Source organism: Spodoptera frugiperda, chromosome 3 (genome assembly GCF_023101765.2).
Source record: "Spodoptera frugiperda isolate SF20-4 chromosome 3, AGI-APGP_CSIRO_Sfru_2.0, whole genome shotgun sequence".
Classification (NCBI taxonomy): Eukaryota; Metazoa; Arthropoda; class Insecta; order Lepidoptera; family Noctuidae; genus Spodoptera; species Spodoptera frugiperda.
The window spans coordinates 15,290-27,523 of record NC_064214.1 but is presented as its reverse complement, the minus strand read 5'-3'; the positions used below and the strand labels follow the sequence as shown (position 1 = coordinate 27,523).

General features: G+C 33.7%; 1 protein-coding gene across 1 annotated transcript in view; it reads right to left on the bottom strand.

Moving 5' to 3' along the window:
• The window catches only part of LOC118273921 (A disintegrin and metalloproteinase with thrombospondin motifs 7), a 56,325-nt gene extending 44,870 nt beyond the window's left edge, over positions 1–11,455 (bottom strand). The window contains exons 1-3 of the mRNA XM_035591134.2: positions 11,304–11,455; positions 10,599–10,976; positions 1,697–1,916 (exon numbers count right to left, since the gene is read on the bottom strand). Coding sequence (XP_035447027.2) covers positions 1,697–1,916; positions 10,599–10,782 — 404 coding nt within the window. The 5' untranslated portion in view covers positions 10,783–10,976; positions 11,304–11,455. The remainder of the gene's footprint in view (positions 1–1,696; positions 1,917–10,598; positions 10,977–11,303) is intronic.
• Positions 11,456–12,234: the final 779 nt, after the last annotated feature.

The following is a 12,234-nucleotide window of genomic DNA, read 5'->3' as shown; positions in this document are numbered from 1 at the left end:
ACCTTTATTATTAAAAAGGTTAACTGTAATTATTGGAAGCGCAGTAAAAACATTGCAATAATCGTTTTATTGTATTAGCTGTCAAATAATTACACGATTTTTTATCTTATTCTGAGTACTAATTTGATATGCTAAATATGCATAAATCAAAGGAAAAACAACATATTTTTAATTAACCTATTCACAAATGCAGGATAACTTTACAACAATACAGTACCAACTTTTAACACCGACATTGTACGATTAGAATTGTAGAACATTTATCTCTATCAAAAAAAAAAACAACAATAGATGTTTGTATGTAGAGTAATATATCGATATGTTTTGTAATAAAAAACAGATCACGTGATCCATCGGGTCAATTTACCATCACGTTGAACGTACTCGCCGCTATCGCTCGCCTTTGCCCGTGAACTTCATTTTGTATCTGTGCGTACTCCAGATACAGTGACAGACGTAATCTTATCTATTTAAGTAATAGAAGAAGCCACTGAAAGTTATTACAATTTGATTCTTATGTTTTTTATTGTAATAACGTTGTTTTCTGATTGTATTGTATCGAATCACATGTTAAACAGCATGATGTTTTTCAAAACGGTAGGTAAGGGTTTATTGCAGAAATGTGTTGATGCTATAAAGCCAAATGAGTATACGGATCACCCGAGTGCATTGCTTGTCTTGTCTGAGAGCAGTGCAATGTGAATTTAATTGTGCCAAGATCAGACACATTATTATTATTTTGAAGTTATCTGTATTAGAATTAATCAATAATCTGGTGCCCTATAATCACTGACTGATAGGAGTGTTACATTTAATGTGACTGGTTTTTCTAATAGAAATAGGCTTTGGAGCACAAAGTGGCGTTACCTTAATAGTCGACAATCTACTTAATAGTGCTCAGTTCGTTAATAAATAATAAAAACCTCAAATTTTCCCTGTACGTCCTGGAAAAATACCCAAAGCTTCGTGTTCAGATGTGTGTGGCTGTGGCCTTTAGAACCACAATTCACTTTTTGTTTGCATAATTAAATTATATTGTTTCTTAATATAAAAAATATCTAGTATTCAAAGTGCAATAAAACTATTAGGTATTGATTACTTAAATTGATTTTTTATTGAAACGTACGTTTATTTCTTCTAACATCAGAAATAATAAATAATTGATGGATTGACATAACTGATAAGGTTCATCAGTTTCTTCTGTTATTTCTTGTGTATTTTTATGAATTAAAAAAATATTAAATATTAAAACATCACTTCTTCTATTCTCAGAATTAGCGAAGGTTTTGGACGTAATATTTAGTTTTTTGTTATATTGACCTTTCCCTCTTGCCCCCTAAAAATACGCTTATTGCTATACACCGAACACATTTCCTTGACACTTCAACTAACAATTACTCCTTATGAGACACAAAAAATAAATAAATATTAATAATTATAATAACACCTGAGTAGGCTAACGTTAGATGGTTGGATCAAGAGCCTGATGCAGAAGGCAGTACTTCTGGATACGGCGCGTATTGTCCGGAAATTCCTCTCTCTTGAGCCCTGACTGCCGGTAGCTTGGATTTATCCCGTTACTGGTGGGCTACTGCTTTTTATATTTTTAAATGTTTTTTTTTAATTGAATATTTAAAAATGTAAATATCAAGTAAAGTAAATAAATAAATGATAATTATAATAAGATATTCCTTACCTCAGGTCCAGCCTGAGTTCTCGTCCATCGACAGTAAGGTTATAATGAACCACATGAGGCTGGTGTTGCTCCGTGTGTTGTAGATCCCTGCGAGCTCGCGCGTGCCCGTGCGCATGGGCGTGGTCGACCGCATGCGAGACCAGCTCGCCGTGCGGCGTCACCTTCACAGGATGCACCACTTGCACTTTCGACGCGTCCAGGTGTTGGTGGGAATAGATACCTGTGTAGAAAATAGAACTGTGTTATTAAAGGCAAAGAGTTCAGATTTGGAAATGATTTAGGCTAACGAGATCAAGTTGTAGACATAGTGTCGTAGACTTGTTGCTGGTAATATGTAGCCTAAAATTTTGGTTAATATAAATAAGTAAAGATGTTTGTTAGTGATAATTTTCGGACTAATCCTCATGGAAGCAGAGTCACATGACTTCCATAGATTAGTGACTAGAAATAAATAGGTAGAAAAATCTAGCACGTTGCTAAGGAAAGGAAAAATTATGATTATGTAGTTTAACGTACAGTAATGGGCGCTGAGCAAAGTTTGTGTTTGTAAATCGTACGCAACGGGATGGAAATAGCTGCTGGAGTAACAGTTGGCGTTTACGATGAAAGGGTTATACACACTATTACGCATGTCAGTAAAAATGTTTACTCTGATAATGATTGTATTAAGTAAGACCACGTGTTTGTAACGCGATAGCTGGTAGTGATAATAATCGTCCCAGTATAGAAAGGAAAGAGTACCGAAGAAATATCAGGGGATAGTTAAAAAAAAATAAAAGAGTAGGTGAAGCCAATTCACGATGGGAATGAAATAGAAAAAATAAATAAGATTATTGTGTCACTTCAACCTCTATTATGAACTGAATCAAGAATAGGAAGAGGATTATCAGAATAAGGAGTTAAATAGATAGAGAAAGACTTAAAGCCTTTTTTCGTTGCCAGTAAGATATAAAATTATTTTAAGATTTATCTTTATCAACGTATCAACTAAAACAGATATCAAAGACACAAATATTATACAACAATTTGATAATAAACCTCGCAGAGTAAAATTCTCAGAAAAGGATAATAAATTCACAAAACTAACAACGATAACCTAGATTTTAGTGACAATAATGACAACGTAGCAGTTTCAACGCCACGGGATGTAAAGCTGGGTATTCACTTAACCGTGTAGCATGTAACGTATCAGATACAGTATCGAGTGAGCTCGCAGTGACCCGCCGATTGGCGGTATCACTGCGAACATAAAGGCGCACAGTGTTTTAGAATCCCTGGGGGGAAGACATTCTTAGCTAAAAAAGTAACCGCCTTTATTATTACAAATAGCAAAGTCAAAACAAGTTAAAATTCATACCTGTTGTAAAGCTTGAATAACACATCAAATAATATATGTGATAAAATCCGGATATTAAATTTTGCTCTTAAAGATAAAAGAAAAATAAAAAAAAGTTCTATTTAAACCACACTCCGAATTAGCAACTTTAGTATTTTTTTTTCTCGAAACTAAAAATAAAATTGACATGGGTTTCCTTTTGCAATTTGTGCTATTAGGACTAGCTACATCGATATACGCTATTAGCTAAGAACGTCTTCCTCCAAGGGATTCTAAAGCACTGGGAGGCGGCTTGTAGCTAGATATGCTGTGGATCGTGGACCAGCCGTACCCACCGTAGCAACCACGCAGGTTGATACTGTATCTGATACGTTACGTGCTACACGGTAAAGTGAGTACTCAGCTTAATGACTTAGTTTTCTAGTTACAACGCTTTGACAAACAATATCGTACGACAATAACCTGTCTTTCGCTGACGCTAGTAAATAAATAATTTAGTCTGCCATGTGTATTGGTGACGCAAGTAAAAAGTTGTTTAAATAAGACACCCTTTTTACACTCAGCGTTTTGTTCGACAAATCTAATTTTAGATGTGATTATGAATTCGTGACACGGCTTCTGTGGTTGTTAAAGGGTTTGTGACTCGTGTTTAGACCCTTTTTTATAAATATTTTTTTTCGCAGTGTCCCGTATTTTAACGTCAAATGATTACTTTTGAATTTATTGAAGTGCTAGTTAGGGTCGGTTCATATATGACGGAGGATGCATCGCGTATCATCGGTTGCGAAACGCCAGAACAGACAAATGTATAGAAAAACACTTCCGACCGTTCACACTCAACCGATGATACGTTTGTGATACGTTAGTGCAAGCGATGATACGCTCAACAGATATGAACCGACCCTTAAGAACTGATTTAGAGAATAGAAGAAAAATGAAAAAAAAAAGTTGAAAAAGCCATTGGTACAGGCACGTAAAAATCTTTGCCTGAAAAAAAAAAACTATCAAAGCCATTAATCTACTTCGAAATTTAAAACAAAAATAAAAATACAATGGAACGTTAACAACTGTCCGCATAGAATGGACGGACTTAATGGCATTGCGTTTATGAAGTAATGCGGTCCCGTGCGCCTGCGCGACCGTCCTAAACATGGCGCCAACTCCAGGCGCCATTGCACTTGTATTTTTATACCGTATCTCAAAACGATTAACGCCTTAATTATACACTTACAACATTCCTTCAATAAATTATTACGTGGTTTTTGTTTATTTTGTGTTTGTTTGGAATTAACATCAAATTCAATTAATCGTTTAAAACAAAGTTTTATGGTATGGTGATTCAAATTTATATTGGTACTTAGCAACTAAACAACTGATAAATGTATTTTTTTACCGTTTGGCCACCAACCCTCTTACTGCTAGGCGAAGCGAAGATGTGAAAATGAAAACGCTTTACAATATTTATTGGATGGAATGTGTTTTCATTTCTACAAAATAAATATTTTGTAGAAGTATGTAACTATATCATAGTATAACATTAAACGCTATTAAATTCCCATGGCGTCAAGTCCAGTAACATAACCCTCACCGCGCTAGCCTGACACGTTCCTAGACTACAAAATTCTCGGTAATATGTTCAATTTTTCATAGACAATCACAATTACTAGCTTATCACTCATCATATGAACGATTTCATATGAAATCTGTGTGCGTGGTCAGCGACGGAGCGGCGCTAGTCACTCGACACTCGCTGCAAAGGCCACACAAGTTCCACTCGCAACTCGTGTTTTTCTCACTCCATATTAGTCTTCCGAGGCTCATACATAAATGAATTTAATTAAGGTAAAAACTGCAATTGTCCAAGCCTTACCTGGTTTAAGTACTGACGATAAATGGATTAATAGAGCGATAATTTTCTTAGAAGTCGCCTTGAAAATTGTAGCGACGATGCGCGATGCTTCAATAAAATTGTGCGAGGCTTTTTTTTCGAAAACCAGAATTTTATTAATGAATCCGAATTTTAAGGCAACAAAGCTTTAAAATTTACTATTATTATTTAGACTGGTCGTAAAAGCGGCATTTAAAATTATGAAACTGATCTTTAGATAATAAAATAATGGTGCTTACATAATGAAACCAAATATTCATTCCCAAAAAATTATGTTGATTATGCTTGTAATCGTATTAAATGTACATTAAGGCATTAGATATGCCGCGGAATTTCCATAACGTTGTGAATCTTTAAGGAAATTATTTTATCTAAAGGAAATTATTTTAAGTAGTGCTTTTGTAATAAAATTAATAAACTCTTCTACTGTTACATACAATGCACAGAAGCAATTCTAGCGTTTTCTGTCAAAAACACCACCCAATGTCGGGCGCCAATATCTCATCGCAACATATACATACACTGTATTTGATAACTTAAATAATTTAAATTCTCTACAATCTCTAGCTAAATTCACCAATTAATTTAACACAACAAATATTACATAAAATAACCTTCGTTTTATTTTAATTTAGCAGTACTTGCTTACTATTCTATGCATAGTACGTACGTACGTACATGTTGGTAATGATTTGCAATAGATTGATTACGTAAATTAATTTTATGCCCATATACACTAGATCATTCAATTAACGTAGTCAGGTAACCTAGTTAGGTCGATATTACCTCTGTAGGGCGCCATGTACGTGGCCTAAAGGACTAACTAATTTGACGAAGAATTTTTATTACGTAGACCTTAACACGATAACCCCTGTGGTCATAAGTATTGTATAATCTAATAGAATTAATTATTTATTATTCATAAAATTCGAATACCGGATAGGAACCAGTCCGATGTAATTTTCGCGTCTGAGAATCATTCCATATTGGTTCAAACGTCATTATATTTCGGGTCTTCGGTCAAGGCGACCCATAATTGACATCAGATTTTTATAATAGCGAATCAAACGAGCAAAACTAAGGTTCAACTCGCCGAGCAACAAAACTAACTTGTGCGAGGCGATAAAAGTATGTTACATCACCCTTAATTGTACATAATCAGAGTGTTCAAACAAAGGTATTACATGTGATGTGACAAGAACAAACGTCTTAATAATAGTTTCCTGTAAGAAAACTAGAGATGCGTAACTATATTTACATTGTGACTAAACTATTACAAGCATTATAAAAAGTTAGGACAATATTGCCGCATGAATTGGTTAGATACAGTTTTCGCGCAGTGGAATAAACGTTCGCGTCTCCTGTTTTACTGTGATTAATGGGTGAACATGATCAGGCGCACGATCTCTTTACGATCGTATCCTCGGGCGACAAGTGACAGCTTTACGTCATGGTTCACGTCACCAAGATCAACAGATTCGCGCCTTTTCTGCACTACACTGATAAGATTGCTTGGGCAAATATTGAACTTGTAAGATAAGCGAATCAGGATCGTTATACTTTGCACTTTCCAGCGATAAATTTGGGCAATAATTAAGTACTTTTACGATATGATAATCAAACATTAAGAAGGTAATTTACGGGATGAATAATAAAAGTTGTCGCACGCACTAGATATCAGATTTAGTTAGGATATTGGTAACATTTGATGTGGTACTAATTTAGAATGAAAGTTCGACGACCGTGTCGCTCACTAACAGCTTTGTTTTATAAATCCCGCCACCTATTGCCGCTTTACGGTTATTGATTTGATTACGTTTATGCTTCATTTTGAAGCTTTCAGTTCAACTCACTCAGCGTTATCCGCGATCTATTTTTGAAATGTTCTTAAGTCTGCAAATAGAACTCTTTATAGCATTAGTGCTTCAGTTAATTCATGTTCCATCGGCCACTTATTATTGGTTTGAGATGCGCTTAAAATCCACTATGTACGCGTACACCGTTAATATTAATTCTCTACAGGTGCGTTATTCATTTGTATTACGTACGACACCGAATGTTCATGTAGCCAGCATGTCTAAACGGACAAATGCATACGCAGAAATTACATCACTATTTTGTACGACTCCACAGAAAAATTGGCCAGACATCGTACGATTTTAACAATAGCGTTGTAAGCATTCTGCCATGTTATTTGAATTTATAATGATAGCTGTTTCTAAATTTGAATTCAGTGTACCGTTCGTTTTTCATTTGTTTTCGTATTATGTTTATAAAATAAAATCCGCAATTTTAATTTTAATGCATTTGACCTTAAGAGCATTGAGATGCAAAAAACATAATGATAAAAATATCCACCACGTAGGTGACTGCCGCAAAATGTCAGTTGGATACAGTAACACAATACTGTGTTATATTATAGTTTAGCGTTTTATTTTACAGCCTTTCATAAGCCGATTTTATGCGGTAGGTAACCTAAAAAAATATACGCTTTATTTTGATATTCAAGTATTTTATAACAAGTTCGAAATGGCTGTATAACTACTGGTGTGGTCGTAAGTTGGTAGAAGAAATTTGTAATTAAAATAATTATATGTTCGTGGTTACTGGTCTTGTGTAACGTAGTCTGTCTGTAGTATCATATCGAAAATTGTACAATAGTAATTTATTGGGAACCAGTTTTTATGAATGTTCGTAAACAAATATTAAATTATGTTATCTAAATTATAAGTATATAGCTATATGTAAATTATCGTGTATAATTTGTTGAATCGAAGTTTATGGGACATAAAACATTTATAGGAGGAAATATTAGTTAGCAAAATTAAAGCTTCGCATTTTCGCGTTAAAGTAAATAGGGTCTAACTTTAAAGCGACCGCGTGCAGGGGGCCTATTCCGGTTCTCGAATCCGAAGTTTCGTTTAATCTTCGGCCGTAGGTTTTATTGATTTACTAATAGAATTACTTGAAATAACGGTTTAAGTTTAATTTCATATCAAAACCTATTTATTTATCTTCATTTCATTCGTTCATTTTTCTTCACGAAAGTTCGCAATAAATAGAATTGTAGTATGCAATCTGTGAAGATTTTTCGTTCGTGCGTTGAATTAGAGTAGGCCCCCTGGTCGCAACTGTCAATCGCGCTCCGAATCCAATTACGAGTATTTCAAACTTTTTGACATTTACAAAACAAGGCGTAAGATTAGCGTGACGATGTACGAAGATATGATACTTTATCTGATGGTGGACCCTTGTCACATGTCACTTTTAATTGTATAACAAAAATCTGAGATATCGGATTATACGAAGATTTGACCTCTAACGCCTTGACATGTTTTATATCGGTTCTGATTTACATTATGACTCATTCGAATTGACATATATCTTGTTTAAATAAATGGCCTTATTATTGAGAAATTATGTTTTTTGTGGAAAAGGAAAAAAATCATGAATGGGATTCTTTTGGCGTGTTATTGAGTCGTCTTGTTGAAATTTTAAGGTTTGGCAAAAAACGTTTGGCTAGCGCGTGCTACATTTTTTTGGCTTGAAATATTATACATATACATAGATTTGACAACATTGTAAATAGTATAATTCAATTCCTACACGGAACAAATATTTGTGTACATACCGAAATGTTGGCATACAAGAAAAATAAATTAGTACCGTAATGTTTTTAAATGACACTGGAGAAATATCTTAGTTTAGGAGCAACATTTTATAATTAAGAATGCAAACATAAAATAAATATAAAAATGCTAGAAATAAAATAGATTTAACAACTCCTTTGACTGTTTATTTGACCGGTCGTTAGCATTTAATCACTTTCATTCGGAGTGTGTACACTTACTTAAGCAAAACAGAAAGTGTTGCCAAAACGAAATATTTAATAGCCTCATTAAAAAAATCGCTATTACTCTGTAAATAAGATGGATGGCGGGAACTTCGCCTACGATGCCATTAACCCATTTCACTCAGTCAAACAATTCAGTTTACAAATTAACTCAGTTATTGCATTCACGTTTTATTAGTTTTTGCTGTCAAAACATAACTTTTTGATTAAGTTAGGGTTATTTTTGACCCTGTGAGATTTCTCTGATCCAAACCCTCTATCCAATAATAATTAACTAACGTAGGTATAATTATTAAATATGTATAGTTATTATTCTAAAGAAGAAACTAACAGTTTCTCAGTGGGTAAGAGTTTCCCCTTTAGAGTCAAACAAACACGATTTTACTACACTTTTCATTAGCATGAAATAACATGCAGTAAATTTAGAAAATCCTGTATTAAAGCCTTGTTTTACCTACTTATTAAAAATTAAAATGTGTAAAGGTCTGTGTGCCTTTTTATCTTTTAATTTAGGGGCTTTTAAAGTCCCTATGATAAAAGTCAATATTTCAGTAATTCAACCACTCAATCACAGATAAAAAAAGTTTTCTGTTTAAATCAATGTGAGCTAGAAAACATATTCATTGCAAAATAATGCATAAACCTACAAAGCTGATATTAATATTTATTTCGACATGATAAATTAATTGGGTAATGTTTTGACTAAGAGTTAATCTCAAGAGGATAAAACATTGTTTTTAACTCATCACATGATACAGTATACAAAAACAGGATAATTTTTGTTTCATAAAACATTGATAAGTACCTAAAATATTTGTCATATACATATATATCTGTATGATTCTATTAGTATTTTGGCGACATAGGTATACTTGGGAAATCCGACTGTTAATGATCTAAACATTAAACTAATATAGAAAGATATAAAGACTAACCGCCATACTCAGAGTCATTTAATGATTACTTAATCCAGTCCTTAGTAATTGTTTTCGATGCAAAATCGTTACAAAGGAATACTTTGAGTGTTCAATAAATGTCTATAAGTGCGGTAGTGAATTTTTAAACTGACATGTACACTAACAATATCATTAGATATTGAGACGGGATATTTCAATTAATTAGTTTAATTTCCGATATTTCGGCACTGTTGCAAGCGCCATGATCACGGATAAACATTCCATCTCAAGTTCTAATGATATATAAACATAAAGATTTTAAAATGATACTGATAACCTGTTAACAAATATTTTGACCTTCTCGGAACACTAAAATGCCTATGGTAATTTAAAAACTAATTTAAATGTATTAAAAATAAAAATAAAATGTTGATTCACAATCGTCTTTAAATAATCACTTAGGCTGACCCACATGCCTATTTTAATCATCATTGTCTAAGCTGTCTACATTTAAAAATGTGAATTAGCTATTTTTATAAATAACAAATAGTTTTGTCTATGCTGATATAATGCTTTAAGAATAGTTTAATGTGTGTCACTGGCTAGGCGTCTTGTTTATTGAAAGAGTAAGTTCTAATTTCATTAATAAAAGAAAATCTGTATATAAAGGTATGTATAGTAGTTATAAAAATAGATTTTCGAAAATATTCACAAATATTATTTTATTACATAAATTATATCCTACGGGAAAATACTAGTTTAATTTCCGCAACTTAATAATTAGGCATACCTACATATTTTTCCTGTAGTATTGTCCAACTCAATTTCCAAACAGCAATTAGCGTTATAACAATTTGCAAGCTTTATTTCGAAATAGGAAGGAAAACGAATTACCTAATACAAATATGTATAGTATAAAATTGACTTACCAGTATGTAATAGGTTCCTTATGCTATCCTGGACGTCTCTCTCGTCCGCGTCTCCCGCGTCCCTCGTCAGATCTATCGTGACATGCTTGGCGGCACACCATGCCACCAGCATTTGGAACAATAAAAGTTTGAACAACGAACACCGCACGTCCATCTTTCTTAACACCCGACAGTCAGTACGCATTCTGAGTCCACGTTAAAATAATTGTCTTTAACTTAAAATTTCACTTATATGGTCACCAGACACCACACTACTACCGGCAAAGGAATCGGCCAAAATGATCTCGACGTAACATTTACGAAGCTTTATGCTTGTAGTTCGATATTGATAAAGCGCTCATCATTCGTCTTCTGAGCTGGTTTGTCATCATACACTACCTGAAACAAAAAATTATCACAATCAGAACACGATTCACGGTTTTTTTTTATAACTTACTTTGTAATTTTTTTTTTTGTTACGTATCGATTTAATAGTCTATATATGAATGGGACATAATATTAAAAAGTCACAGGCCAATTTTAAATGCCACACAGTATTCAAATATTTTTATTTTTAATATAACGTTATAAATATTAATTTTTATAGGATTTTGTCGATAATGATATACCTACATACATATGTTATTTAAATAATCACTTCATTTTAAATATAATTAAGTGGCAAATGAATATAAATACACTGTTGCCGGATGTGTTGCCACTCACCATAATTTAATGTAGTACGAAATGTATTGAACTGTAAAATATTTAGGTATTAAAGCTTATAGATCGTGCGATGTAAAATGTGTGTAATAAAGCGCGGCGTTTGTGTGATACTAGGTGTAGCGTAGCGACGCGCGACGTACGCGACTGCTGTCTATAGATCACTATCTGTGTCTGAGAGCCGCCTCATAGTAGGTTATATAATTATTCACAATTATGTATTATCTCCTCACGCCGTACTCCGTAGGTACACACAATCTGGGAATACGTCCCAGAGATATAGTAATCTTTTTATGAAATCCATTTACTAAAACAATATAATTTATGTTAGCAGCCTATTTTGCAAAATGTACGCGTAAAATTGCTAATGAAGCACATTGTCATTCTAGGTTGTGATTAAGACGTGATATGATTTTTATGGATGCCAAAAAAACTGGGACTATTAAATGTGAGATCCCAAGAATAGTTGGCTACCTATCTTTATAAGGTAGAGCTTTCTTCATCGGCATTGCGACAAAACACGATTGATTGACAGCCTGTAGAATTATTTGCAATTTCAGGCCCATAAATAAACGATCTTCTCTACAAAAATGCACATATATTTTTACATTGCTATCATTGCACATTAAAATAGATAATCGTAATTTGCACTGTACGTTGTACAGTGTCTTGAATAGTTTTAATCGCTTTGCTAAAATAGTAAAAGATAAAATGAAACAATAGCCGAGAGATGACGTGCCTTTCTATGAAGGAATGTATTTTAGGAATAAGATTGAAAGGGCGTAGGGCCCACGTGCCGCGATAACGTAGGCGCCAGCCACCTCGGTTGCACTCTTTGTTTTTATTTGGCTCCTTCGTACGGAGCGGAGGCGAGGGCCGGCGCCATGACGGATTGTTAAAATGTTTACCGAGACGCTTTATGTCTCCGTAATTA